Source organism: Littorina saxatilis, linkage group LG2 (genome assembly GCF_037325665.1).
Source record: "Littorina saxatilis isolate snail1 linkage group LG2, US_GU_Lsax_2.0, whole genome shotgun sequence".
NCBI lineage: Eukaryota > Metazoa > Mollusca > Gastropoda > Littorinimorpha > Littorinidae > Littorina > Littorina saxatilis.
In genome coordinates, this window is record NC_090246.1 from 63228645 (window position 1) to 63256254 (window position 27610).

General features: G+C 40.9%; 2 protein-coding genes and 1 long non-coding RNA gene across 4 annotated transcripts in view; 1 reads left to right on the top strand and 2 right to left on the bottom strand.

Moving 5' to 3' along the window:
• Positions 1 to 27610, bottom strand: part of LOC138959507 (ankyrin repeat domain-containing protein 54-like) — a 96039-nt gene that overhangs the window by 61824 nt on the left and 6605 nt on the right. The window contains exon 8 of the mRNA XM_070331027.1: positions 25322 to 27514. Coding sequence (XP_070187128.1) covers positions 27335 to 27514 — 180 coding nt within the window. The 3' untranslated portion in view covers positions 25322 to 27334. The remainder of the gene's footprint in view (positions 1 to 25321; positions 27515 to 27610) is intronic.
• Positions 17 to 21636, top strand: LOC138959502 (coiled-coil domain-containing protein 6-like). Of its 2 annotated transcripts, none has more exons than XM_070331021.1 (9): positions 17 to 480; positions 1880 to 2029; positions 2876 to 3004; positions 3353 to 3456; positions 12050 to 12207; positions 12692 to 12848; positions 13928 to 14034; positions 14595 to 14839; positions 15479 to 21636. In XM_070331021.1, exons 1-9 carry the CDS (start codon positions 259 to 261, stop codon positions 15548 to 15550), a joined length of 1344 nt encoding a protein of 447 aa, XP_070187122.1. In that variant the 5' UTR covers positions 17 to 258; the 3' UTR covers positions 15551 to 21636. The 2 variants fall into 2 exon arrangements, with proteins under 2 accessions (XP_070187122.1, XP_070187123.1); XM_070331022.1 differs by having other exon boundaries at positions 14595 to 14833.
• Positions 10701 to 11899, bottom strand: LOC138959493 (uncharacterized). Its single transcript, XR_011453727.1, has 2 exons — positions 11471 to 11899; positions 10701 to 11253 (listed from the first exon to the last, which is right to left on the bottom strand). It is a non-coding gene; the product is annotated as an uncharacterized lncRNA (long non-coding RNA).

Below are 27610 nucleotides of genomic sequence, written 5' to 3' on the forward strand. Positions count from 1 at the left end.
CACAATAGCGTCTCCCCGTGCATATGGCATTGACCCTAGTTGCAAGAACCAAGGTCTCCTGGCTATGCCTGTCTGGCTACTGTTGACAAACAAGTCTCTGTGTTGTCTAGTCGAGCCTGTGTCCGTGAGAACAGAGAGGCTTTCCAAGTGACACCCCCCTGCTTTCAGGGAGCAGTGTGCATATTCTTGCCGAGTGTGTACTGCCAAAAGAACAGAGCAAAGACGGAGAGTCATCACGGCATAAGCACGAGTGGAACAATGGCGGACAGTGCCAGTGAGCTCGAGAGTGACACAAGCTCCATTGATGGAGGACCAACGCTCAAACCGCCCTCTCCTGCTCACATTGAACATTTACAGAAGAGAATTGAATCTCTGCAGCAAGAGAACAGAGTGCTGAAAATGGAGCTAGAATCTTACAAGTCAAAGTGCAAGTCGTTACAAGAGGAGAACAGAGAGCTGCGAAAAGCCAGCGTTTCAATCGTAAGCATGATATCGATAAAGAGTTATTGTCTGTCGTGTGATGTGTTGTTTTTAACTTATGCTGTTGGCTGTTTTATTGTTGGAATCAACCACTTGCTGGTATTAATACACACGGCAACTGTATCTTACCGTTTTAAGGTGTGTTAGACTGTTACACCTTGCATGAGTCATTCCGTAGCAAAAGCATACACTTTTAGAAAATGAGTCAGCTTGATCACAGTATTCATGCACGCACACACACACACACACACACACACACACACACACACACACACACACACACACACACACACACATGTATGTAAACACACGCACACACACACTAACAATCATGTGTACACACAAATACACATGATACACACACATATCCTTTATGTTATTCCTGACTGCTTGCACTTGCATGGGATCAGCTCATAGAAAAAAAAAACTCCACCCTTCTGTAGTATGAACTGCACATCTATACCAGCAAGTGGAGGAGATTTGCGAGTGCATTAGAAATGATTAGGTAAGGGTGAAATAAACAGGCAATACATATTTGCTGGTGAAGGCATAAAAGCTTGTTGCTGCTCTGCTGAAGAGAAATTGAAAAGAAAAGAAAGAAGCACAGCTAGTGCTTCAGTGTTATTCCAAGGCCTTGGTCTTTGGTCATTGATGCATACTTTTTTTGTACATGTATCTGTCTACTGTCAGATGGTTTTGACATACATGTTTAGAATGTCTTCTTACCATCAATCGGATGAGACGAAAAACCGAGGTCCCTTCGTGTACACTACATTGGGGTGTGCACGTTAAAGATCCCACGATTGACAAAAGGGTCTTTCCTGGCAAAATTGTATAGGCATAGATACAAAATGTCCACCAAAATACCCGTGTGACTTTGAATAATAGGCCGTGAAAAGTAGGATATGCGCCGAAATGGCTGCGATCTGCTGGCCGATGTGAATGCGTGATGTATTGTGTAAAAAAATTCCATCTCACACGGCATAAATAAATCCCTGCGCCTTGAATATGTGCGCGATATAAATTGCATAAAAATAAAAATAAAAAATAAATCCCTGCGCTTAGAACTGTACCCACGGAATACGCGCGATATAAGCCTCATATTGATTGATTGATGGAATTTTCATACTAAGTGAATAAAGCCAGGACATTTGGACCCAGCAATATTTTCAATCCAGGTCCAACTGACATTTTGTCCTCTGAGGCTGGGATCAACACTGCTGACTGAATTTTTTTTTTTCGCCAGCACATTTGGACCTAATACCTATACATATTTTCTGTCCAGGTTCAACTGACCGATTGTCCTCTTTGTCTGGGAACAACACTGGTAGTGGCAATTATGTGTCTCACTTTCAAACAATTTCCTGTCAATTCATTTTTTTTACCCCCCATGTTGCAGCAAGCCAAGGCTGAGCAGGAAGAGGAGTTTATCAGCAACACATTGCTGAAGGAGATCCACGCCCTGAAGAAAGAGAAGGAGCGTCTGGCCATGAACTATGAGCAGGAGGAGGAGTACCTTACTAATGATCTTTCAAGAAAGCTCTTTAAGGTTTGCCTTGCTGAAGTTGCTAATTTAAAAAAAAAAAAAAATTTGGAGGAGGAGGAGGAGTTAAAAGAGAATTAAACTTGTGTTGAAAAAAATATGATCAGTTTGGAGAACAGTGTCCAAGTTGGAATTTGAGAATTGAAGAGGTAGGAAAGCATACAGTAAAAACTTGAAATGCAGACAATTGATTAAAGTACAATAGGTAGTTATTTTGTACTGTTGCTATTTGTAAATCAAATATGAGTCATCCTTTTTTTCATGACAACGAGTGTACAGGGCTGGTTTCCAGAAATTAGTTTTTATTCACACGGTTTCAGAATCAGTCCATACATGAAGAAGGTAAATCTAAGCAGAATGTACAACTACAAGTAAAAGGGAAGGTGCAAAATGAAAGACAGTTCTTTTCATGTTATCAGTAATCAGAAAGTGACCTGTGGGAGCTAGAGAAGGGAGCATGAAGTCGTGCCTTTTTTGTGTGTACAATCTATCACTTTGCCTTCATTATGACCTGTGACTGACAGATTGAAATTTTCAAGGATTGGTCATCCCGTCCCTATTTCCTCCGCACAAACTGAAGGAAACACTCGCGTCTGATTGTTACTATGTCAGTAAGCTTTTCATTCATTGTTTTATGCAGGCTGCCTTTTTGCTTGCTGCTTTCGCTGTTGTTATCCAGAAGAACTTCATGCAAGTTCATGTACCCCTGAGAATCACAGACGCATAAAGTACACACTTGGGGAAAAAGGGACCAGTACATTTGGTCAGCCCTGTTACTTTGTCTTCGAAATACATGTATTTACTGAAACAAATTGAGAAAAAGTAGGTGATTCTTCTGTTTGAATTTTGCAGTTGCGACAAGAGAAAATTGAACTGGAGGAGACCCTGGAGAAAGAGCAGGAGGCACAGATTAACAAGCTGATGCGCAAGATAGAAAAACTGGAGGCAGACACCTACAACAAGCAGCAGACTTTGGAGCAAGTAAGCCCGCAAAGAGGGGACAAAATGGAAGCACTGCTGTTATTGTGATGCATGTGTGTAATGTGTAAGTCTAGCAAATGAAGAAAGTAATTCTTCATGCAGAAACTGACTGTACATCAAAAATACTGTGTTTTCATAAACAAAATTAGTTTCAGAACAGGTCAGATGCCTTTGTGGCAGATTCCAGGATGAATTTTTAAGGTTTGTTTGCATTATGCTAAAGAATGAGCAGCACAAATTTAGTGTAATGCAATGTAAGTGTAAGACGAAGGAAAGCATTTTTTTTAAAGGTATTGAAGTGAATCGACAACCATTGTCCATAACTCTTTCATGTACTCTTGTTTTCAGTTGCGCCGAGAGAAAGTTGAGCTGGAGAATGCGTTAGAGCAGGAGCAAGAATCTTTAGTAAACCGTCTGTGGAAGCGTATGGATAAGTTGGAGGCTGAGAAAAGGTATGTTGACTATTGCAACAGCTGAGTTTTTAATTCAGTCTGTACAACCATGTTTTAAAATTATTTTGACACAGCTGTAGCTTAAAATGCTGCTTTTTTGTCCTTTAGGTTCCTCTTTGGGTTGTGTTAGAATTTTATGAAGCATTTTCAGGTAAAGTTTTATTGATAGGTGTTACAGTTAAACTTGAAGATCTTTTTGCAAAATGAAAACTGTCTCTATTTCAAAAAGTTGAAGTGATTGTGCCCTAAATATTGCTTGGTGATATTGATTGGTGCACAGCCTGGCAGTGATCTGTCATTCCCATGGAAGACATACATAAGCAGAAACTGAAATCTTGCGTGACACTGTTACTGATTTCTTGAAGGAATGTGTGTTATCGTTGTCTAGGGTTTATTTTCTACGTCATTCCTTTGGACTTATCAGTTATTAAGAATCTAAATTGGATATTATCTTGTGGGTGTAAAGGATAAGAAGACAGACATGCACACAACGATCATCAACGATGCTTGGTGATTGATCTAAATTTAGACTCAGCTTTTATTCAGCTTCTGGCTTCTAACAAGATCTTCCAGGCATCTTCGGCATTGTGTTCTGTTCTCCTCTTCTTCTCATGTGGTTGTTCGGTGTTCCAGACGTAGCGCTCAGGCGCACTTCCCGTTCAGGTCACTGTTCCTTCACGCTTACTCGTCCACCTCTTCACCACTGGATTTCACATCATCCTCAAAGTTTCTCATCTTCTCATGAATTCGTAGCAGATTGTATAGGCCTAATGGATTGTTCACCGTCACATTCTCCGCTCACATTAAATAAATTGCAGAAACACCCTGTCTGCCTTTTGTTACTTTCATAAATAGTATCAGATGGAATTCTACTGAAGTCTCGAATTGTCACTTAGTCTTTCATTCCATGTTCGACTTCGTACGCTTCCAACGTCACTCTCTTCACGTAAACCGCGATGAATCTTCTTGGAACGTAGTTGTGTTAACTCCCGATTCGTCTGTCATCAAAACGACGAGTTGCAAGTCTTGCGGTCAAGCGAGACAAACAAGCGACCAAAGCCTGGAACAAATAGAATGTGTTAATATCAAGCAACTAACTAAATTTCTGGTTATGTTCCCAAAACGAATCGTTGATGTTCGTTGTCATGAAAGTCAATTACATACATTCAATGAATTATGAATTCCACATCTTTTTCTTGTCCTAATTATGCCGCTTTCACATATTAGTATGCCTGTTACTTATTTGGTTTGAACGATAATTAATCTCGTGTACTTACTTCAAATTAAGCTAGTGAAAACGAATTCTTCGTTCTTGTGGACATGGAAGATGTTTCCTTTCCATCTCACAATCGGTTAGAACTATTTTGCGTTGGTTATGAAATTCCTACATTTTATCACCAAGAAATAATCCTCCCGCCTTTCCCTTTATGGACCATTCAATCTAATTCTTCAAAGCTTCAGGTGTTCCTTTCTATTTTCCTACCTGTATTTCCTTTTCTTGTTAGCAAACAATAATATTCTAAACTCTCTGTTTTACTGCTTCTTGCTTCGGAATGACACACGTAAAATCCAGCTTACGTCATATGTGATTGATGACGTGAGTTATGTTACTCTGCGATATCTCGGTCACTCCAATGCGATAGAATGTTCTCGCGATAGTCTTGGTTGTCCTCAATCGTAGGTCGTTCTAATAAATCGTCACAAATGCCCATGGAAGGGGAAGATTGTACTCAATCTATCTTTATGGTTTATATAAAACGACTCTACACCATTCAGAGCACCAATCAATTTTATTTCAACATAATAACAGGTTCAGATTCTACATGAGTCTTGAGACACAGATTGGTAGTCACTTCAATGGTTCACATCAACTCATTCATGAAGCCCGACTGAGATAGTCGGCCCCGATGTTGTCTTTCCCTGGAATGACTTTGATGGTGAATGAGTAGGGCTGCAGCTGTAGTGCCCATCTCATCAATCGAGGGTTGGTTGGCTTCATCCTCTGCAGGTATTGCAGTGGTTGATGATCGGTTTCAAGGGTGAAATGCTTCCCGTAGAGGAATCGTTCGAATTTCTGGATGCCCCAGACTGTGGCCAAACATTCCTTCTCAACAGTAGCATAATTCTCTTCTGCTCCTTTCAGTTTCTTGCTCGCGTACGCAATGGGTTGCAAACCCTTTCCTTGGTCTTGCATCAGCACGGCGCCCATGCCTCGATCAGATGCATCGGTTCTCAGGACGAAAGGAAGTTGATGATCGGGAATCATCAGTACTGGGTTTGCAGCCAGTTTCTGTTTCAGAGTTTCGAATGCTGTCTGACATTCTGGACTCCACTTCACTTTCTCGGGTTCTTGTTTCTTCGTTTTGTCTGTCAAAACTGCAGCGATCTCAGAGTACTGTGACACATAAGATCTGTAGAATCCGCTCAATCCCAAAAAGGCCCGCAGTTCCTTCTTTGTCTCTGGTGCTTTGGCTTTCAGGATCTGTTCAATCTTCTCGTCTTCAGGCCACTTCTTTCCATTTCCGATCTCGTGCCCGAGGTATGACAGATGGCTGAATCCAAAGTAGCACTTCGAAGGTTTGGCTGCCAAGTTCGCTTCTTTCAATCTCTGTAGGACTGCTTTAATCGATGCAATGTGTTCTTCCCACGTTGCGGATGCGATCAAAATGTCATCCATGAAGTGATGGACGTCTCTTCGGTTCAATGGTCCGAGAAGTTTTCTCATCATACGGTTGAAGATGCTGCCTGCTGTCTTCAAGCCGAATGGCATGTAGATCCATTGGAATGTGCCGAGTGATGTGCTGAAAGCTGTCTTGCACCGGTCTTCCTTCGCAATCGGTATCGCCCAATACCCTTTTGTGAGGTCTAGTTTGCTGAAATAGCGTGCTCCTGAGAGGTCTGCAAACAGGTGTTCCACGTCGGTGATTGGTTCCGTGTCGAACTCCACTAACTTATTGCATTCGCGGAAATCATTGCAAAACCGGACTGCTCCCGACGGCTTCTTTTTTACCAACACGATCGGTGAGTTGTACGCTGATGTAGCGGGTTCAATGACTCCTAGTTCGAGCATTTCTTTCACTTCTTTCTCTACAATCTCGACTTGAGAATGGGGTATCGGACGTGGCTTCACATACACTGGACGTTTGTCCGTCATCTTGATCGTACATGTTTCCAGGTCGGTGGGTTTTGGAACATCAGTCAAGTTCTCGTTGGCTTCTTCGCAAGCTTCTCGAACTTCTCTTTGTTGCTCCGCTGTCAACCCTGTACAGATATGTACATCTTTTCCAGTTTCGTTGCGTTTCGTCGCTGGCATGGGTATATGCGCGACGTTTTCCACATTTGCGTAGTATTCATCTTCGCGTTCTTCCAGATCAACCACCACGACTGCCACAACTTCTTCTTCTTCTTCGTCGACACCAGGGACTTCTTGTTCCAACATAATGTCTCTCTCATGGTACTGTCGAAGAAGATTGATGTGGTAGACTCGGGAAACTTTTCCCACTTTGACACGATAGTCAAACGAGTTGATCTTCTCTTCCACTAAGTACGGTCCTTTCCAAGCTAACTCCAGCTTGTTCCGTTTTGTGGGAAGCAGCAGCAGGACTCTGGTTCCTACAACGAATGCTCTTTTCTTGGCAAACTTGTTGTAGTATTGAGCCTGCCGTGTTGATGACTTGGCGAGATTCTCTCGCGCGATCTTGCAAGTTCCTTCAATACGATTCCGTAGTTCTGTCACATGCTCTGCCGTTGTTTTGATTTCGTCTGACGCATCTTCTTCCGTCCACAGTTGTCGTAGCACGTGCATAGGACCTTTCACTGTGCGACCGAACAAGAGTTCGAAAGGCGAGAATCCCAATGAGTCCTGTGGGACCTCTCGGTAGGCGAACAGCAAGGCTGGTAGGTATTGATCCCACTTCTTGGGTTGTTCAATAGTCAGCTTCTTGAGCATAGACTTGAGCGTACCGTTGAATCTTTCAACTAACCCATTGGCCTGAGGATGCCACGGGGTTGTGGTCAATCCCTTGATGTGGAGGAGTTGGTTCACTTGTTGCATCAACTCGCATGTGAACTGTTTTCCTTGGTCCGTCAGTATTTCATCTGGAATCCCTAATCTAGTCCAGAAATTCCATAGTGCTTCTGCTACGGTTTCAGCTCGGATGTCCTTCAAGGCGACAGCCTCTGGATAACGAGTGGCGTAGTCTACCATTACGAGAATGTATTGTTTCTTGGACTCGGAGATAGGTTTGATGGGACCGATGAGGTCTACTGCCACTCGTTTGAACGCCGTGTCGATAACGGGCATCTTCCCTAACGGCACACGTTTTGTGCGTCCTTTCGGTGTCGTCCGTTGACAAGTGTCACACGACATGCAGTATCTTCTGATATCTCCCACCATTCCGGGCCAGTAGAAATCCTGCCAAACTCTCTCACGTGTCTTCTTGTGACCTAAGTGGCCAGCCATAGGAGTATCGTGTCCTACGCTGAGCACCTTACTTCTCCTCTGTATCGGGACCACCACTTGCTGATGCGTTTTTCCATATTTGTCCATATACTGTCGATACAGTATGCCTTTGACATGGACGAACGTGACCCTTCCTTTCACGATCTTCGTCTCTGCGAGAACGTGTAGTCTGTTCAGCGTGTGGTCTTCTCGTTGTTCTTTCTTCAGATCTACTGATGAAAACAACTGGTCAGTTTCTGGAAATGTTGGAGTCTTTTCTTGTTCCTCCATTTCTCTTCTCTCTTCTTGTCGAGTAGTGACAGCGGCAGCCGTCTCTTTCAACTCTGGATTCCTGATAGGATATACAGGAGTCTCTTTTCTTGCCGATCCCACACCCATCTTGTTTCCAATGAGTACAGGATGGACAGGGTTTTCCATCACGCTTACCTCCGTTTCTCCTACGAAGTAAGGTGTATCGAGATGTATCTTGGCGGTCCGCAGCGTTTCTTTCACATTCTTCTTCGCCAACGTCGTTTCTCTTACTTGAGATGAAATCTTCCCTTCTGGGATTAGATCTGCATCGACGATGATTGACGTGCTTCCTGTATCTCTGTATGCGGTCGCAGGTTTTCCTTCAACTAATACTTGTGAGAACTTCGTGAAGTTTTTCTTCTCACAGACGTCACACAGCATGTCGTAAGACGATCTTTGAAAATTCTCTTCATCTTCTTGCATCGCTGCACCAGCTTCTTCTTTCTTCTTCAGTTTCGGACAGTCGTATCTGAAATGTGGACCCTGACAAAAGTAGCAGGAAACCTTTGGCTTTGAGTTTGATCCTTCTTTCTCATCGGATCTTCTTCCATGGTCCCGACCATTCTTTCCTTTGTCATTGTAGCCTCGTCTTCCATTTCCTCTTTCTTCATTTCTCCTTCCTTCTTTCCCTTTTCCTTCGTTGCTCTTTCCTTCAAGTGTCCGTACCTTCCGAATTGAACTTGTTCTGGCTTCATCGTATCGTACCCACAACTTGATGACATCATCGATGTTTCGGGGTTCTCTATCTTTGACGTATGTGACTAGTTCTGGTGGCATGTTGTCGAGTACCTGCTCTTGTAGAAAAATGTCTTTCAAATCCTCTACAGTGCCTCCTTTCTCGGACATTTCTATCCAGCGGTCCAGGTACAATGAAATTCGCGTTATGTACTCTGTGCTACTTTCATCCTGGTTCTTCCGCGTGCGTCGGAATTTCTCCCTGTATGATTCTGCAGTAATCTTGCATCGCTCCAACAGCGTCTTCTTCAGAAGATAATAATTACCTGCATCCTCGTTCTTCATTCTGGCGTAAGCAATCCTTGCTTGTCCTTTCAGTAGTGAAGACATTTTCACAGCCCATGTTGCTTCCTCCCAATTGTAGCTCATTGCATGTCTCTCGAACTGGAGTATGAAAGATTCGATGTCGTCTTTATCTTCCAAGAAAGGTAGCTTAGCTTGGTAGTTGTCTCGAGATCTAGGTTCATCGTTGCGGTTGTTATTCCGGTTACTGTTTTCACCGGTATGTTCAGCTGTAGCTCGAGCTAATTCGACTTGAATTCGAAGTTCTTCGAGACGAGCTCTTTCTTCTCGTTCTAGTCGACGTTCTTCTTGCTCGCGCTGACGTTCTTTCTGTTGAAGAACGAATTCACGCAACTCAGTACCTGTCAACTCCAAGAGCTTTCCTTCTTCCAAGAGTTCTTTCGTGCGTTCGAGTGCTGTCAATTTCGGGTTGGTTGCACACGTATTTATCTCGCCATTTTCTTCTGTGTCTTCTCTGTCTGCCAGTGCCAGATTATTTTCTCGCTCAGCGCGAGCTGCTTCGGATCCGCGCGTGTTCATCTTGATGTCGTCGTAAACGAAAATTAAAATTCCCGATTTATAACACGGACGAAATTAAATCGCGCTTCCGAAAAGCAAAAACTGTGCCTTACACAGTCGTTATAATGCTTACACTTTATGTAATGCAAAATATGTGACTTTAGTCTCAATTTCGTACCCGGCCCGGTCGCGAAAACTATTGACTAAACCTGCCACCCACGTCAACTTGACGAGCTGAATTGTATGGTGTTCAAACTTAGAACAGCTATGTTCTGTCGTGTAACTACTCTACGATTACTAATAGCTTTTACCATTCATTCTTTATAGTCGAGCTTCTGGTAATCAGAGAAACATAAAATATACTAACCCTTAGTTGCTGATTAATCTTAGTCTACTTGACCGTTCTGATTGATCCTAGCAGGTTAAATATACATGCATCTACTCTGTCTTTATTCTACAGTCACACTAGACTTTGAATATTACCAGAACACACTATATAAATTACGGAACTATCCTACAATCCCGATTTATGTTTCCGTTGGTTTTCATCCAGAAAAGAAATATCAGAGCCGTTTCTTTACATTCTGGCTACCCAACACAACCGAACAGATCTCTCTGTTGGGTCGTAATTTACTACGTTGAGTTAATCAACCTTCCCATGGACTAGACCTGACACTACAGTTAATTAGTGATACTGTATTTATTTAACAAAAGTGATGATGATGAGATGAATTACATACACACAACACACAAATTCATATCACGAATTTAGCGATCCCGGACGAGCCCCCATTTGTTACTGATTTCTTGAAGGAATGTGTGTTATCGTTGTCTAGGGTTTATTTTCTACGTCATTCCTTTGGACTTATCAGTTATTAAGAATCTAAATTGGATATTATCTTGTGGGTGTAAAGGATAAGAAGACAGACATGCACACAACGATCATCAACGATGCTTGGTGATTGATCTAAATTTAGACTCAGCTTTTATTCAGCTTCTGGCTTCTAACAAGATCTTCCAGGCATCTTCGGCATTGTGTTCTGTTCTCCTCTTCTTCTCATGTGGTTGTTCGGTGTTCCAGACGTAGCGCTCAGGCGCACTTCCCGTTCAGGTCACTGTTCCTTCACGCTTACTCGTCCACCTCTTCACCACTGGATTTCACATCATCCTCAAAGTTTCTCATCTTCTCATGAATTCGTAGCAGATTGTATAGGCCTAATGGATTGTTCACCGTCACATTCTCCGCTCACATTAAATAAATTGCAGAAACACCCTGTCTGCCTTTTGTTACTTTCATAAATAGTATCAGATGGAATTCTACTGAAGTCTCGAATTGTCACTTAGTCTTTCATTCCATGTTCGACTTCGTACGCTTCCAACGTCACTCTCTTCACGTAAACCGCGATGAATCTTCTTGGAACGTAGTTGTGTTAACTCCCGATTCGTCTGTCATCAAAACGACGAGTTGCAAGTCTTGCGGTCAAGCGAGACAAACAAGCGACCAAAGCCTGGAACAAATAGAATGTGTTAATATCAAGCAACTAACTAAATTTCTGGTTATGTTCCCAAAACGAATCGTTGATGTTCGTTGTCATGAAAGTCAATTACATACATTCAATGAATTATGAATTCCACATCTTTTTCTTGTCCTGATTATGCCGCTTTCACATATTAGTATGCCTGTTACTTATTTGGTTTGAACGATAATTAATCTCGTGTACTTACTTCAAATTAAGCTAGTGAAAACGAATTCTTCGTTCTTGTGGACATGGAAGATGTTTCCTTTCCATCTCACAATCGGTTAGAACTATTTTGCGTTGGTTATGACATTCCTACATTTTATCACCAAGAAATAATCCTCCCGCCTTTCCCTTTATGGACCATTCAATCTAATTCTTCAAAGCTTCAGGTGTTCCTTTCTATTTTCCTACCTGTATTTCCTTTTCTTGTTAGCAAACAATAATATTCTAAACTCTCTGTTTTACTGCTTCTTGCTTCGGAATGACACACGTAAAATCCAGCTTACGTCATATGTGATTGATGACGTGAGTTATGTTACTCTGCGATATCTCGGTCACTCCAATGCGATAGAATGTACTCGCGATAGTCTTGGTTGTCCTCAATCGTAGGTCGTTCTAATAAATCGTCACAGACACTATTGTTTGCATTGTAACTTCTTGTAGAACTTTGTTTTCCTTTTGACGCCAACATTCCACTTTGGAATATAGGGTCAGAAAGAGACGTCTTGTTTTTTTTAATCATTGTAGCGTTTCACTCATACATAACAATACTTTTATCTTTCAGGTTACTTCAGGAAAAGCTGGACCAGCCAGTGTCTGCTCCCCCTTCGCCTCGTGACATCAACAACGGTGACACTGCCAAGAATCTGGTGCAGCACATTGAAAACTTGAGGGGAGAGGTCACCGGCCTCAAGGGACAGCTCAGATCGGCTCAGATTGAACGTGAGTAAAACTTTGTGAGCTCCTGTGGTCTCGTAACGGTCAAGCACTCTTATTTGCAGGATCTTCATTTTCACTGGAAGTCTTTACAATTACAGTTCCAATCCAAAGTCAGCTTTACATGACTTGACCAGTCGAAAGTATTGTCAAAGTGTCCTTTTTTTTATCCACAGCTTAGTGGAATCCTCGCCAGCTGGTACAAGTGGAGCGTCTTTCCTCTGAACTCGGACAGAACATCTGCAGTGCAGAACAGGACTGATGCGGCTGGGCTGTCGGTAGGCCAGATAAACTGACTGAAAAAAGTTCTGGAACTGCTCTCAGAATTTTGAGGGGAGAAAAAAAAGGGATGTCTAGTGCATTGTGTACTGTGCCACTGTATGTTATGGTGCTTTTAAACAAAAAAATTCTTTTGAATATGTTAGCTGGTGTTTTTTCATATATTGTTGTGTTGACCTTGCCCTAATCCTGAGCATGTCTGCTGTTTCAGATGCAGAGAAAATGGCTCAGTACGCTCAAGAGGAACGAAACATCCGTGAGGAGAACTTAAGGCTGCAGCGCCGTCTGCAGCTTGAAATGGAGCGTCGTGAAAACCTGTGTCGTCACCTGTCTGAAAGCGAGTCAAGCCTTGAAATGGATGAGGAGAGGTAAGTTCCAGGGATTCTTGTTTTTACATTTAGTCAAGTTATGACTAAATGTATTAACATTGACTGGGAATCGAGATATGGGTGTGGTGTATGTATGTGTGTGTGTGTATAGATCGGTTCCGAGAAAACTACTTGACCAATCTTCATGAAACTTCACATGGGTATGATATCCCAGGACCTTTTTTTTCCCGATAAATGTCTTCGATGACGTCATTTAGTGTAACTTGAGGCGGCACTGTCACGTCCTCAGGCTTATTTTTCAACCAAATTGGTTGAAAGTTTGGTCAAGTAATCTTCGACAAAGTCCGCACTAGGGGATTACATTTCAGCTTGGAGGCTTAAAAGTTAATCAATGAGTTTGCTAATTAAAGTTGTCATCTTAATCAAATTCTTGCAAACAGAATTAAAATTGATTGTATTGTATTCTTCATCAAATTCTGAATCTAAAAATATATACATATGTTATGGTCACAATTAACGAAAATAGGTTAATTACTACTATGATTAAAATGTAAGAAATTGATCCAAACATGGTTTAATCTTATTCTTTGTCATTTTCTGATCACAAAAACATATAGATATAATATGTTTGATTCAAAACAAGCTCAGAAAGTTAAAAAGAATACAGAAAAGCGCGCTTTCCTGCTTACTGCAGTACGCTATTGCGCTCTTCTGCCTTGTCAATTTCACTTCTTGTTGCACGGGAAAAGTGCCGTGGGGATTGACAAAGCTGTATTGTCTTGGTGAAAAAAAATGCAGTGCGTTCAGTTTCATTCTGTGAGTTTAACAGCTTGACTAAATGTAGTGATTTTGCCATACGCGACTTGTTAGAGCTTGTGTTGGTGAATGTGAATTAATCACTTCCCTTACCCAAGATTTGTTCGATAAGGTGTCTATCCCTGTGGTCAAAGGTAAAGCTTGAGTGTGTGGTTCTGCTGTGTTTATTATTGGTATGTTTCAGTAAGTTCATTATGTTTCTCGTGAAAGCCAGTGAGAAGTAAGTTTATGATCAGCGATTGAGACTATCATTATGTAATCAAACGTTACTTTAAAGAAGGGTTGTGTCATTGGTTTTGCAGGCACTTCAATGAGATGACAAAGCAGCATGACACTGGTATGGCTCGCCCACGCACCGTTTCAAGTCCTATTCCCTATGGCTCGAACCAACCACGCCCAATGTCACCTGGTAATTATACAAAAAAAGTGTTTTGGACCTTGAGACCATTTCCTGTGAGGCTGATCTTACTCTATTCAGGACACAATGGCTTTGTTCCAGCAGTAGATCTTGTACTCTTTGCCTAATAAGATTTAAAGTAAATTAAACTTTTCTATCTGATTTGTTTGTCATCCTTTCATTGAAGGGAATTGTTCAGAAATAACGTTTTCTGTTCTCTTTTGTGTGTGTGTGTGGCCACATGCGCACATGAAGAGAAGAAAAAAAAAATACTGGGAATTCTCATGGAAAAAGCTTGCTAATCTTTAACACCTTTTCACCCTGCATTAATAGCTGTTCTTAAATATTCCTCTTTTGTATCAAGTGCATGTGTCATGGACATTTTTACACAATTTGGTTCCACTGTTTATATACCTATTTATTTTGCAGTCAGATAAATCAAATCAAATCAAATCAAATTAACTTGTGTTATCTCAGATCTGAGAAATTACACTCTCCAATGCATCAGTTGTATTATGTGGACAATACACACAAAAATCATGTCTTATTTCGTATCATTTGTCATTACTCAGCAGGGACCTACGTGGCTGCCAAGAGCCCCCCAAGCCCCATGAGACGCTCAGCCCCTGGCGGCCAGCCTTTCCACGCACCAATGCAGCCCCCTCACACTTCAGGCGCTCACCAGTCGGCTCCAGTCTCTGGTTGTTCAGGCTCCGTCCCGCACACGAGCATGGCCTATCAACCCAGCGCTTTTATGCCTGGAACTTCCCCACCTGTCCTCTGCAGCATGCAAGGGGCTTTCGGAGCTCAGGTTAGCGTGAGTTGTCCTTTTCATATTCATGCACCAGGCCTGCTTTCTTTTTCTTTTCCGGATTATAATTGACCTCCCCGATATTGTAAAATGAGAGTTCGTACCAGGACTTTGTAAAGTACAATTGTTTTGAAAGCAAAAAAAGTCATGCAGCCCCCACCCAGAAAAGACGGTGGACACTGCCGAGCACCATGATACCAATGACTCACTGAGAATCTATTTCTGCCAGAAGACTAGAACCTGTTTTCTGCCAGAAGACTAGAACCGGTTTTCTGCTACTTCGTGCAACTGTTTCCCGCTTTCTTGAGAATGTTACAAAGCAATTCTTCAGATTCAAAGGTGTGACCATCGACATCATTGTCCCAGAAGTGTTCGTGTGTGTGTGTGTTTGTGTGTGTGTGTATATGTGTGTGTGCATGGGTGCAACTCTGCCGGCTACACGCCGGCAGCCGGTTTTTGGTTTCATCGGCTGCCGATGTTTTTGTTCCAGGAGAGGTTTTTTTTGGCATTTTAAATACTAAAAAAGCTTGGACCCCAACTTTTGCCGGTTTTTGGAATTTTCCAGGTTGCACCCATGTGTGTGTATATGTGTATATACTTTATGGTTCAGATTGTAAACCTCAACAGGGTTTGTTGTTTTTTCAGAAACCAAAACCCATTGATGACAAGTTTGCCAGGCCTACCGGATTTCCCAGTGACAAGAATGAGAAGACATGAGAGAGCTGGCATGGAAAATGTTGGGTTGACAGACAGCAGTCTGTTAGTGTCTCCTTTCGGGTTTTGAACCCACTGTCTGGATGGAATAAAGTTTTCCTTAAATGGCTGCTTTCTGTTGGTGCTAACAGGCCTTACTGAAATTTGTCTTTTTTTTAAGTACTGGTCAAGCTGCCACGGTGTCATTTCTCTTAAACTCTGCATTCCCAGTTTTACTTGCATCAATGACTTGATATGAAAAGTTAAGACAGATCTGCTTTTGTTAAATCAGTTTTATCTGGGTAATGCATTTTGTGTGAGACTGAAATTATAAGACGGTTCTGTCTTGTTTTAAAGGAGCAAGAGCAAAGTGAAGAAGTCCTCCATTTTTTGTCTTTTAGTTTGTAGTGCAGTAACAAGGTACAGAAGGTCCTTAGCAGCTTTTTTATTTACAGCTCTACTGCAGTAGTGCTATACTGCTGCTTACCTATACAAATAAGAACTGAAAGTGAAAATGAGCGATATTTCCAGTAAAAGTAAAGTATAGTTGCTTTCATGTGTGTGTTGTTTTATCCAGCTCTTATTGTTTGTTTTACGGTGGATTGGAAATGGAAATGTATTTGTTTTTCATAACTTTTTGTCATTCCAGTTTTTGTCTCAGTTTTCACCCTTTGTGTTTTGTACACGAAAGCAAAAAGGAGAAAAAAAAGGACATAAGTTATGTACAAAGATATTTGATGTAAGTTTAGACAAGTTCAGATGAAAGCAATTCAGAGCTCTTTAGTTTGTAAAATAAGCGTGTTTGTTTTGTTCCTTCTTTTTCTCTTTTTTTCTCCAAAATAAATGTAATATTGTTTGGTCTTGATCTGGCAAGCTCAAAGGAGAACAAGCTTGCAAAATTTGATTTTTTTTTTTCTGTCACACACTTTCTTTGATATCAGTGAAATAAATCACGGGTGTGTGGTTCCTATGCCTGCTGTTTTTTCCATCTGATTGAGACTGCAGGCTAAAGGAAAAGATGGATGACAAAACTTGCAGAACTTAAACAGTTAAACCACCTGTATAGGCCATAGTTTTATATGGTGGAATTTTCTGTTGTCTGTGTGGGCATAGCTGGTATGCTAATGTTTATGTACTGTGATTTGCTAAGAACAGTGTGAGTCCAAACAAAGGACTGGAGCTTGACTTGCGGTGAAGGTGGTGTTGGTAGATGATGAAGTTGCTGGAATATGCTGGCATTATTGTACCAAGCCTCATGTCATGAGCTTTGTTGCAGTCTCATATTTGAATAGTAAAAGAAATAAACACCACAAGTTCCATGTGGTTCTTTTTGTTTGTTTGTTTGTTTTTTGTTAACCACACTTTTTGTTGGTCATGGCTTTGACTGGTTTGCATGAAAAATTCATTGTTGCAAACTTGGAGTAATGGCCACAACAAAAAACCCACGTGTACATTTGTAAAATAAATTTTTCTCACCTGAGTAAGTCACTCAAGTTGAATTCATGTTCAGTGTCAGGCTGTGTGCATTGCTTTTCAATTTCCAACTGCATCTGGCAAAATACAGTGCACGTACATAGACCGGTCATTAGCTCACTTCAACAGATCAACACTATAAGGCTTGGGGACATAGTAGTTACTTTTGTTAAAGAACTAAAAAAAAAAGTCAAATGCAATCAAAATCTGACTGAACTGTTGACGTTTTCTCTTTCGGTGTAAACTACGGAAATTGTCCAGTTAATACGGACTCTTAGATAGCCCTGTAGTTGTAAAGTTGTTATGTAATATGATAATCACATATGAACAGAAGCTGGGCTAGTTTAATTTCATTCAGAAAGGCTGTGAAACTGTGAAGGTAATGTGTTGTGCATTGCCAAAGCTTGATAGGTGAATTTAGTGTTCTCATCGTTTACATTTTTGGACTGAAATGCATCTTCAAAGGTAGAGGCAATTTTTTAAAGGCAAGATTTTTTTTCTTACAGATTTATCATGCTGATGTTGTCTTTCAAAAGCTAATCTGACTGCATTCTGCCCTGTACTGCATTCCGTGACAGGAAAGCTTTGTGTACGAACTTTCTTTTTCATCGCAGTTGAAAAAATATGAAGTAAACAAAAGGTACTTTAGTTTTTACGCTAAACGGTAAGCCTGTGACTTGTGCCTCAGGGTACCAGGCAACAGTGTGATTTATCAGCTTGCAGCCAGTAACACAGTTAATAGATAGCAATAAAAACATCTAACTTTCTTTGATTTATTTTTTCTCGTGGATGTGAGGTACCTGTGCATTTTGCTCTTTTTTGTACATTGATGTTGCTAACCTTGTTTTTGTCTCAGTGAATTCACTGTAATATAGTGTGGACAAGTTATCTGTGATGTTACGCCTTAAATATCAGCCTGCAGCTGCATATCATTATCAAGACATAAATGAAGACAGAGAGTTTTGACCGATTGTTTGACAGTGTGTGAACCCGTTGGTGTGTCTCTTCTCTTGATAGCAGCGGCATTTTTCTTTGGTATGCTTGTGTGTTTGTAATGTAAGCAGCGTAATACAGACCCCAAGCCCCTTTTATTGTGTAGTGTGAATTGGTTCTCTGTGTAAGCTTATTTGAATGTGCAATGTGTACAGTTTATGGGGCTGCTAGCACTGTCTGACGTTTGTTTTCCAGTTCAGCAAGAGTCGACTATGTGACACTGTTCTATATGGTAGTCTCTTGCTCGAGAAGTTGACAAAACCAAGTGCACGTGGGAGTTCTGTTTCTAGTCTATGGTCGACTTTCTGGTGACTGATTGGAGGCTTCAACTCCAGCTTTGTTTTTTACCATGACATGAATCCTGTCCAGTTTTCCCACTTGATATGATCCCCCCGCGGGTTAGGGGGAAGAATTTACCCGATGCTCCCCAGCAAGTCGTAAGAGGCGACTAACGGATTCTGTTTCTCCTTTTACCCTTGTTAAGTGTTTCTTGTATAGAATATAGTCAATTTTTGTAAAGATTTTAGTCAAGCAGTATGTAAGAAATGTTAAGTCCTTTGTACTGGAAACTTGCATTCTCTCAGTAAGGTAATATATTGTACTACGTGGCAAGCCCCTGGAGCAAATTTTTGATTAGTGCTTTTGTGAACAAGAAACAATTGACAAGTGGCTCTATCCCATCTCCCCCCTTCCCCCGTCGCGATATAACCTTCGTGGTTGAAAACGACGTAAAACACCAAATAAAGAAAGACTTGATATGATTACTTTATTTTGTGTATTGTCTGATCAGATTCAACACACACACACACACACAAAGAACGGGTACAGTATTTTGTGTATCTGTATGTGAATGGTGAACTTAAAAACCAGTGAAAGAAGTTCGTTTTGAAGCACATGGATGCTTCCACTTTGTACTTAAAACCACACCAAAAAGGCAAAACATGTTTGAGCTAAAAGTAAATTTGATACCAGGACCAGCATTTTCAGTAACGCGTGTGGCAACTGAACTTGTTGACTTTTTCTATTCTTTGTTGTTGCTGCAGAGAGAAAAAGTATGTAGCATCATGATGAAGGAAGATCTGGGTGGGTGGTTTTTTTTGTCATTTGAAAATGAAATTAAAAAATGATTGAAGATATGTCAGACACCGAGTTCTTGTGTGTAGTATTGAAATTGTTTTTAGTCAGTGTATATAGACGTATGTGTCTCACTGAGTTTTGTTTGGTGAAAGCGCCATTGCCTGTGTATTGTGAATCGGAAAGCAAACGTAAGTCATAATCCAGCCATGAGGTACATATGCTTGCAAGATGGCTTTGACTTATAAGTAGTAAGGTCTGATGCTAATACATGTAGTTCCTGGCCTTTTCCTCATAGAGCAAAGTGGACTGAGAAGTGTATAGTACTGTATGATCAAGGAAAGAAGTGAGGATGAAACCAAGCGTTCTGATCTGATTGATGACAGTTTAATGTTTAAGCTAGCTGTACTATTGGGTCTGTTTTGATTGTCAAGCTTTTGCCATAATATGTTGATCTGTTTCATCAGTTTTGTTAGTAAGGCCAAAAAAAAAATAGGTGTGGTTACGGTAACATAGCCCAAGAAAATAGGGTAGGAAGGTAGGCAATCACTTTTTTTTTTTTTTAAACTTTTTCTTCTAATGTGTACAAATTATACCTACTTGACAGGGAAATAAGTGTGCGACTCGGGCGTTTTCGCTTTCATTGCGTTTTCTGCACTCGTTTTCTTGGTTTTTGTGGGTTTTTTTACAAATGTAATAAAAAGTTATAGGGTCGGCCACTAAAAATAGGGTAGGTCGGGTTACCGTAACCACACCTATTTTTTTTTTAGGCCTAATCAGCAACATGCGCCAGACACACTAAAATTGGTTTGACCTTTAATGCATTAATACTCGATGCTCTGCTCATTTACTTGGCACTCTAAGAGACAAGACGAACAATACGGGCACATGCCTCACTCTGTTAAGTCACTACCTGGGGCAATGTCTGGGCTTTGAAGGGGTATTTATAAAAAATGTGTATTAACAATTACTGTGTAGGGTATAAAGAGTGAGTTTCATCATCCCTCTCATAATTGATGATTGTTTGCACAAAGTACTAACAATTGTACAAATCTCCTGGATAAGTCCACACAATTATATTGGCGAACGACAAGAAGAAGAAGAAGTCCACTCAATTATTAGAAAAATTAATCGAATTTGACGAATTAAGAAACAAAGCACCAATTGTATGCAATCACAGAATGGGACACCTTATGGACTGCGAAGGCAAAGCGATAATGCCAGTCTCACAACTACTACTACTGAAAAATCTGGTGAAACGCCAAAGTGCTGTAAATAGTAATAGCTTTTCTGTGTCTGCCTCATCTCAAATTACATGGTTTGTGGCTGAACAGCAGATTACAGTGATACAGTGAAGTTTAAGCCACTTTTAGTGTGTCTGGTGCCTTTGATTCGGCCAAAACGGAATTGTTTACACACATAAAGATGTATATTATTTAGGTTGCGACATGACACCTTGCAAAGTCTTTTGAGCCTATAAGCTTTTGCAGTCACATTTTGTTGACAATTTAACCTTTGAGTACCTCGATACTCATGTCTTGTTTTATGTCAAAATAAAATCAATAATTATAGGTACTAGAAACTATCCATACTATTTCTTTTGTAGAACAGGTTTTAGTTGTAGCATTTCTTCCTGCTGTAAGAGTATGCCTCACAGGTGCGTATGGTTGCCATTTAATTGAAATGGGACTTGTACTTTACTTTGAAGAGAAGAGAAAAGCTGAGTAAAACACATTTTTCTTATTTTAATGCAGGGAAAGGGCAGGGAGTATTTTTGGAATGCTCTTTCTATTTCAGGATTCTTGTCTGTTTTGTCAGCATACAAAAGCACCACTTGCTTAGTCTTTGGGAAGGATTACAATATGAGGAAAAGGCATGTTAATATTTTGCACATGTTCATGTATGTGTGCTTATTCACAAATTACACAGGTGAAAACAAATCAGAGTTTCAGTTATTGTCTGAGCCAGTCACTGTGCTAAAATCGTCCATTCAGTTACCTGACATGTGATTCATATCCCCTTTTTCGTTTTGCCAGTGTTTGAAATGGCAGATACCTTGTATTCGATATATTTTCATATATGATATAGTTTGAAAAGAGGGGACAGAAGACTAAAAAGTGCCTAGGGAAAAATCAAAGCAATGTGGCATTATTACTGAGTAATTAGTGATTGAGTGTTATATTGTGTGATTACAATATAACACTGTAGCTATTAAAGAGTCAATGTAAGTAAACGGTCTGTTTATTGTCTTTGTGACCACACAACTCCCGTTGCATGTTCATTTACATACAAACAGAGGCAAATGTGCACAATTTGATTGGAATGTTACATTTACTTAGCTAACAGCAGAAGTCAGTTGATGACATAAGTGACTTTTTGGTAGTGCTTCAGTGTTTGAATAAGCAGTTTATGTGATTGTTCTCCTATTTCTAGCAGTAACTTCTTGTTTGGGACATGAAAAATTATGACTGTTAAAGAACAGAGGAGGTGGAGAAGTCTTGCTGTTGTTGTCAGCCTAACCATCTGTTTACTGTATGGTTGAGACTCTGGAAAATAAATCTAGAAAATTACGGATGTGTTTTTGTATTTTATTTTTCACTGGAAGGAGCATATCGTAAATGCTGCGTTTTTTCGGTGCTGAACCACTCAAAATACAGGCACTAGCACAACAACAAAATAAAAAAAATCTTATTTCTAGTCCGCAAATGGATTAACACGATCTGGTGAAATGCATCAGTTAACAGACTGATCTTAAAGGCTCACTCAGCTTCACGTAAACCATCAGTTTCTGGTCACAGACAGTCAGGCTTTTACACACAGTACAAACACCCTTTCGTTTAAACACTCACTACTTGAGAACATCCTAGGTGCCCTCCGTAAAGAGCGAGCATTTTTCAAAGAATTTTTCACAATGGATTTACAATGAGACGAATCGGACACCTCGTTTTGGCGCTAGAACTCACTTTTAAAATCTAAATAATAAATTGACAGCTTGTTACACAAACATTCTTAAATCATAAAAGAATTCTTTTTTCATCAAGACGAGATCAGTAAAATTTGAAGTTTTGAAACTTAGAAAAAAGGGAGCCCGGAAGCAGGTCCCGCAAGGTCATGTTTCCGAAGCAGACAAATTTTCTGCATAGCGCTTGCTTCTTTGAAGCCAACCGCCGCCAATAAGTTTGTGTGACTCGCAGTTGTTTGTTGCATTTTAGATTCGCAGATACAGTGAGTCTCATTGAAATCACAAACTGACCACTAAATTGTGAGAAAAAAAAAAAGGAAAATGGATCACACGGGTTCACAATGACTCAGGGGTAAAATAAACCACGAAATCTGGTGTGTGGTTTACGCAAGATAAATAGCCATTCAAACGAACTGTGTCATGTAATGCTATTAAATACTATTGCAAGTGTGTTCCATAAGGTTAGGACTGCCTTTTTGACTCACATGCGAAGCAAAAGTGAGTCTATGTACTCACCCGAGTCGTCCGTCCGTCCGTCCGTCCGGACGTCCGTCCGTCCGGAAAACTTTAACGTTGGATATTTCTTGGACGCTATTCAGTCTATCAGTACCAAATTTGGCAAGATGGTGTATGATGACAAGGCCCCCAAAAACATACATAGCATCTTGACCTTGCTTCAAGGTCAAGGTCGCAGGGGCCATAAATGTTGCCTAAAAAACAGCTATTTTTCACATTTTTCCCATTTTCTCTGAAGTTTTTGAGATTCAATACCTCACCTATATATGATATATAGGGCAAAGTAAGCCCCATCTTTTGATACCAGTTTGGTTTACCTTGCTTCAAGGTCAAGGTCACAGGAGCTCTTCAAAGTTGGATTGTATACATATTTTGAAGTGACCTTGACCCTGAACTATGGAAGATAACTGTTTCAAACTTAAAAATTATGTGGGGCACATGTTATGCTTTCATCATGAGACACATTTGGTCACATATGATCAAGGTCAAGGTCACTTTGACCCTTATGAAATGTGACCAAAATAAGGTAGTGAACCACTAAAAGTGACCATATCTCATGGTAGAAAGAGCCAATAAGCACCATTGTACTTCCTATGTCTTGAATTAACAGCTTTGTGTTGCATGACCTTGGATGACCTTGACCTTGGGTCAAGGTCACATGTATTTTGGTAGGAAAAATGTGTAAAGCAGTTCTTAGTGTATGATGTCATTGCTATGTAAGCATGTGAGTCGTATGGGCTTTGCCCTTCTTGTTTGTGAGAAGATTTAAATCGTTCTGTAAACCATTTGAGACAGACTGGGGCTTTAAACGCACATTCCTTCACGTGTAGATCATCTCAATCACCATTAACAGCTATTGTGTTTTCAGCGTAGCAATAGGGTCCGATATTTAGACGAGACAAGTATAATGCCGACGAGTCGAAGACGAGTCGCATTATACTTGTTCGAGTCTAAATATCGGACCCTATTGCTACGCTGAAAATACAATAGCGATTATATAGCTGTTCTGACCTTGATTTGTTGTTCCAAACTTACAAAATGACAGTTTTTGCGTCGATGCGTTGATCTCAGGTTTTGATAGCAGACGCCGTTTCTTATGCGCATTAGTTTTGCGCAGGCGCCACACTGACTTTGGAAAAAAACCTCGATTTGACAACACAGCTGTTAAACAGCTTTTCAGTTTATTAGTTCATTCGTATACAACAAAAAGAGTAAAGAAGTTAGAGTTTTTTTAATTTTGAACAAGGCTACTTATGAAGAAGATCAAAACACAACATCAACGGAAAACTAGAAACAACTGAAGAACTAGGATGCAACAAGGGGAGGAGAAGAGAACAGCTAATCCGTACAACGCGAGCAGACGGCAGAGAAGTTTTCAGTTTGGGTGAATGGCATTTATACTTGTCTCGTCATGAAGCGAATTTTTCAACCTCAGTTATAAACGACTACATGAATGTTAGTGCCATGGGTTGTACATCAATACTTCAGAGGGGAAGCGGGGTATTTAGTGTGGAGTTACGAGATAAGAAAAGCTGAATGCGAAAGTTTGTGTTAGTCGGCAACCGAGCTCACACAGGCACACAAAAACGGCTGTTCCTTTTTACTCCCCTGTTTGTACTACATCTTTCAACTTTGGGCATTTTGCGGTGTTTAGGGACAGAAAATAATTGGTTTAGTCCTGTTTCATCGGGAAGTTAGCAGAAAAGGGTATGCTATCGACATTTGTAAAGCTGAAAAACATTCCCGAGAAGAATTTCAAACTGTCAGTGTATGTCGATTGAAACACTCGTGTGGTACAGATGGGTAAACCGGAACCATGCGTCTTTGTTATTGCCAATATGCTTTTGGATATTGGCAAAAATGGCCGACTTCCGTAGCATTATGCTTTGATGATCGGAGGAGACCATCCAATCACAGCCCCCGAATTCCCCCACGTGTCCATCAGAATTATAGTGATATAGACCCATCCAGGTTTCTATCTGGGATAACACCATCTTTTCACTTGAACACATACAGTACCAAAAATCTACTCCCTAACTTCTTTCCGTGCAAAATTTTTAACGTCTCAATTTGTTTTGTTATGTTATATGAAGTCTTATATCGCGCGCGTATCTCCAGACTCGGACTCAAGGCGCAGGGATCTATTTATGCCGTGTGAGATGAAATTTTTTACACAATACATCACGCATTCACATCGACCAGCAGATTGCAGCCATTTCGGCGCATATCCTACTTTTCACAGCCTATTATTTCAAGTCACACGGGTATTTTGGTGGACATTTTTCATCTATGCCTATACAATTTTGCCAGGAAAGACCCTTTTGTCAATCGTGGGGAAGGGCGCTGTGGCGTGGTGGTAAGACGTCGGCCTCTTAATCGGAAGGTCGAGGGTTCGAATCCCGGCCGCGGCCGCCTGGTGGGTTCAGTGTGGAGATTTTTCCGATCTCCCAGGTCAACTTATGTGCAGACCTGCTAGTGGCTTATCCCCCTTCGTGTGTACACGCAAGCACAAGACCAAGTGCGCACGGAAAAGATCCTGTAATCCATGTCAGAGTTCGGTGGGTTATAGAAACACGAAAATACCCAGCATGCTTCCTCCGAAAGCGGCGTATGGCTGCCTAAATGGCGGGGTAAAAATGGTCATACACGTAAAATTCCACTCGTGCAAAACACGAGTCTACGCGTGGGAGTCTAAGCCCATGAACGAAGAAGAAGAAGAAGAAGTCAATCGTGGGATCTTTAACGTGCACACCCCAATGTAGTGTACACGAAAGGACCTCGGTTTTTCGTCTCATCCGAAAGACTAGCACTTGAACCCACCACCTAGGTTAGGAAAGGGGGGAGAAAATTGCTAACGCCCTGACCCAGGGTCGAACTCGCAACCTCTCGCTTCCGAGCGCAAGTGCGTTACCACTCAGCCACCCAGTCACGATAAGACTGTCCATACACGTACATTCATAAATTAAAAACAAAAAAGGAAAGTTCTTTGAACATTTAATCACAGACAAAAAGAAACATTCAATAGTACGCTTACCAAGTGGTCTTTAAAGTGGATAGACAAGCAAATATTAATGATACATGTATAATGATATAATAAACACAAAAGGATCTTAGCTAAGTTAGGGGTTGTTTCTTCAATCTCAAGATGGTAAGAGTTCATTCATTTATTACACATTCAAGTCTATGGCTTTCTCAAAAATGCCAACTCATCCAAGCCCTGTTTTTTCTTTATATACTATTGGTGTGTCAACAACCTGCCTATACATTGAAGTCTCTAGACTGTTCTTTTTCTATGTCGTTCTTGTTGAATCAGCCAAGCTCCATCTAACTGTTGTTATATGCTGGTAAAATCAACATCATGATTCACATCTATATAGTCTTAACTGTCTTGGCTATACAGTTCTTGATGAATCAACCGGGCTCTAAGTCCTTTTATGGGAATGCTGATGAATCCAACATTAATATTATTTCTATACATTCTATTGTGTCAAATCAGTCAGATCCCATGTCCTTTTTGACTCTGCGGGTGAATTTCACTTGACTTCAATATCATGCTCAGGGTTCGTACAGGTCATGGAAAACCTGGAAAGTCATGGAATCTGATTTTTAATTTTCCAGGCCTGGAAAGTCATGGAATTTCAATTCAAGTCATGGAAAGTCATGGAATTTAACAAAACTAAGAAAGAAAAAAGAATTAACCTTTAGCACGCCAGCGGCGATTTTCGTTGCCCAGCCATTCCCCGATTTGCGTCGCCAGCACAAGGCTTGTTTGTATGACCAACTTCTCGTTCGTATTTGCATACGAGAATAACGGTATTTTTAACGGCACTTGAGCCAAAGCGAGGCTCACTTCCTTCCGTTATCTCGTCGTGTCGTCTGCGCTGCATTTGAGTCTGTTTCGTCGAAGTTTTCTGCTTTTGTTTTTGCATCGATAAAGTACTTTAGCGCTTCGACAAGCAAGATGGAGGATGATGAGTTTGAAACTTTCTTTCGAGTTGTTTCTTGACAACAAAAAGTATGCGGAATTGGAACAAATTACCGAGGAAGATCTTCGCAATGAACTGTGTATCGCGGTGAAAAAAATGACAGTTCGTCAAGTCACAGTGACGGTTACGAAACAGAATTTACGAAAGTGCAGATGGATACAAACAGTGGCTGGTCCAGTTTAGTGAAATGACAGGACCAGCAAACATTACCGATAATCTGACTGCGTTGCAAATGCTTGACTTGCTTGTCGAAGAGACACTGCGTAGAAACTGACTCAAATTCAGTGCAAAGCAAGCCAGTGTCAAAACTGGCAGTGACAAGACGTAAAAAGTTTGCGTGTTCGGAAATGGCGACCTGTGGATCTAGTCATGGAAAATGTTATTGAGGCTCATGGAAAGTCATGGAAAAGTCATGGAATTTTGTTTCTAAAAACCAGTGGGGACCCTGTATGCTGTTATTTTTCCAATCAACCATGCTCTGTGTTCTTGTTGATTCTTCTTCTTCTTCTTGCCGCTACACGTGGAGACCAGCTTTTTGATACTGAACATGAATCTAACATCAAACTCATACATTGTATCTATACTGTTACGGTTATGTGGTTCTTGTTGAATCAATCATACTCTATGTACTTTTGATACTGAACATGAGTCTAACATCAAAATCATATCTATACAGTTACGACTATGTGGTTCTTGTTGAATCAGCCTGGCTCGATCTGTGTCCTTTTTGATACTGCATGAACATGAGTCTAACATCAAAATCATATCTATATATACAGTCATAGATATGTGGTTCTTGTTGAATCAGCCAGGCTCTGAGTCCTTTTTGATGCTGAGGCCAGTGAATCCGGAGAGCAGCGTGTTGACAGCGTCCACCTCCTCCCTCGTACTGCTCTGCTCAAGGCGTTTACACAGCTGATCTACCTGTTCCGATGCCTCGCCCATGCCGGAGATGTTCAGGTAGGTCTTCATCATCTCCGACACCTGCAACAATGCAGCAATACTTGCTGAATAGATTTCTTTGCATTTGGCTGAGCGAAACAGATTAATGCATTTACATGTACCTAAACCATACAGCAG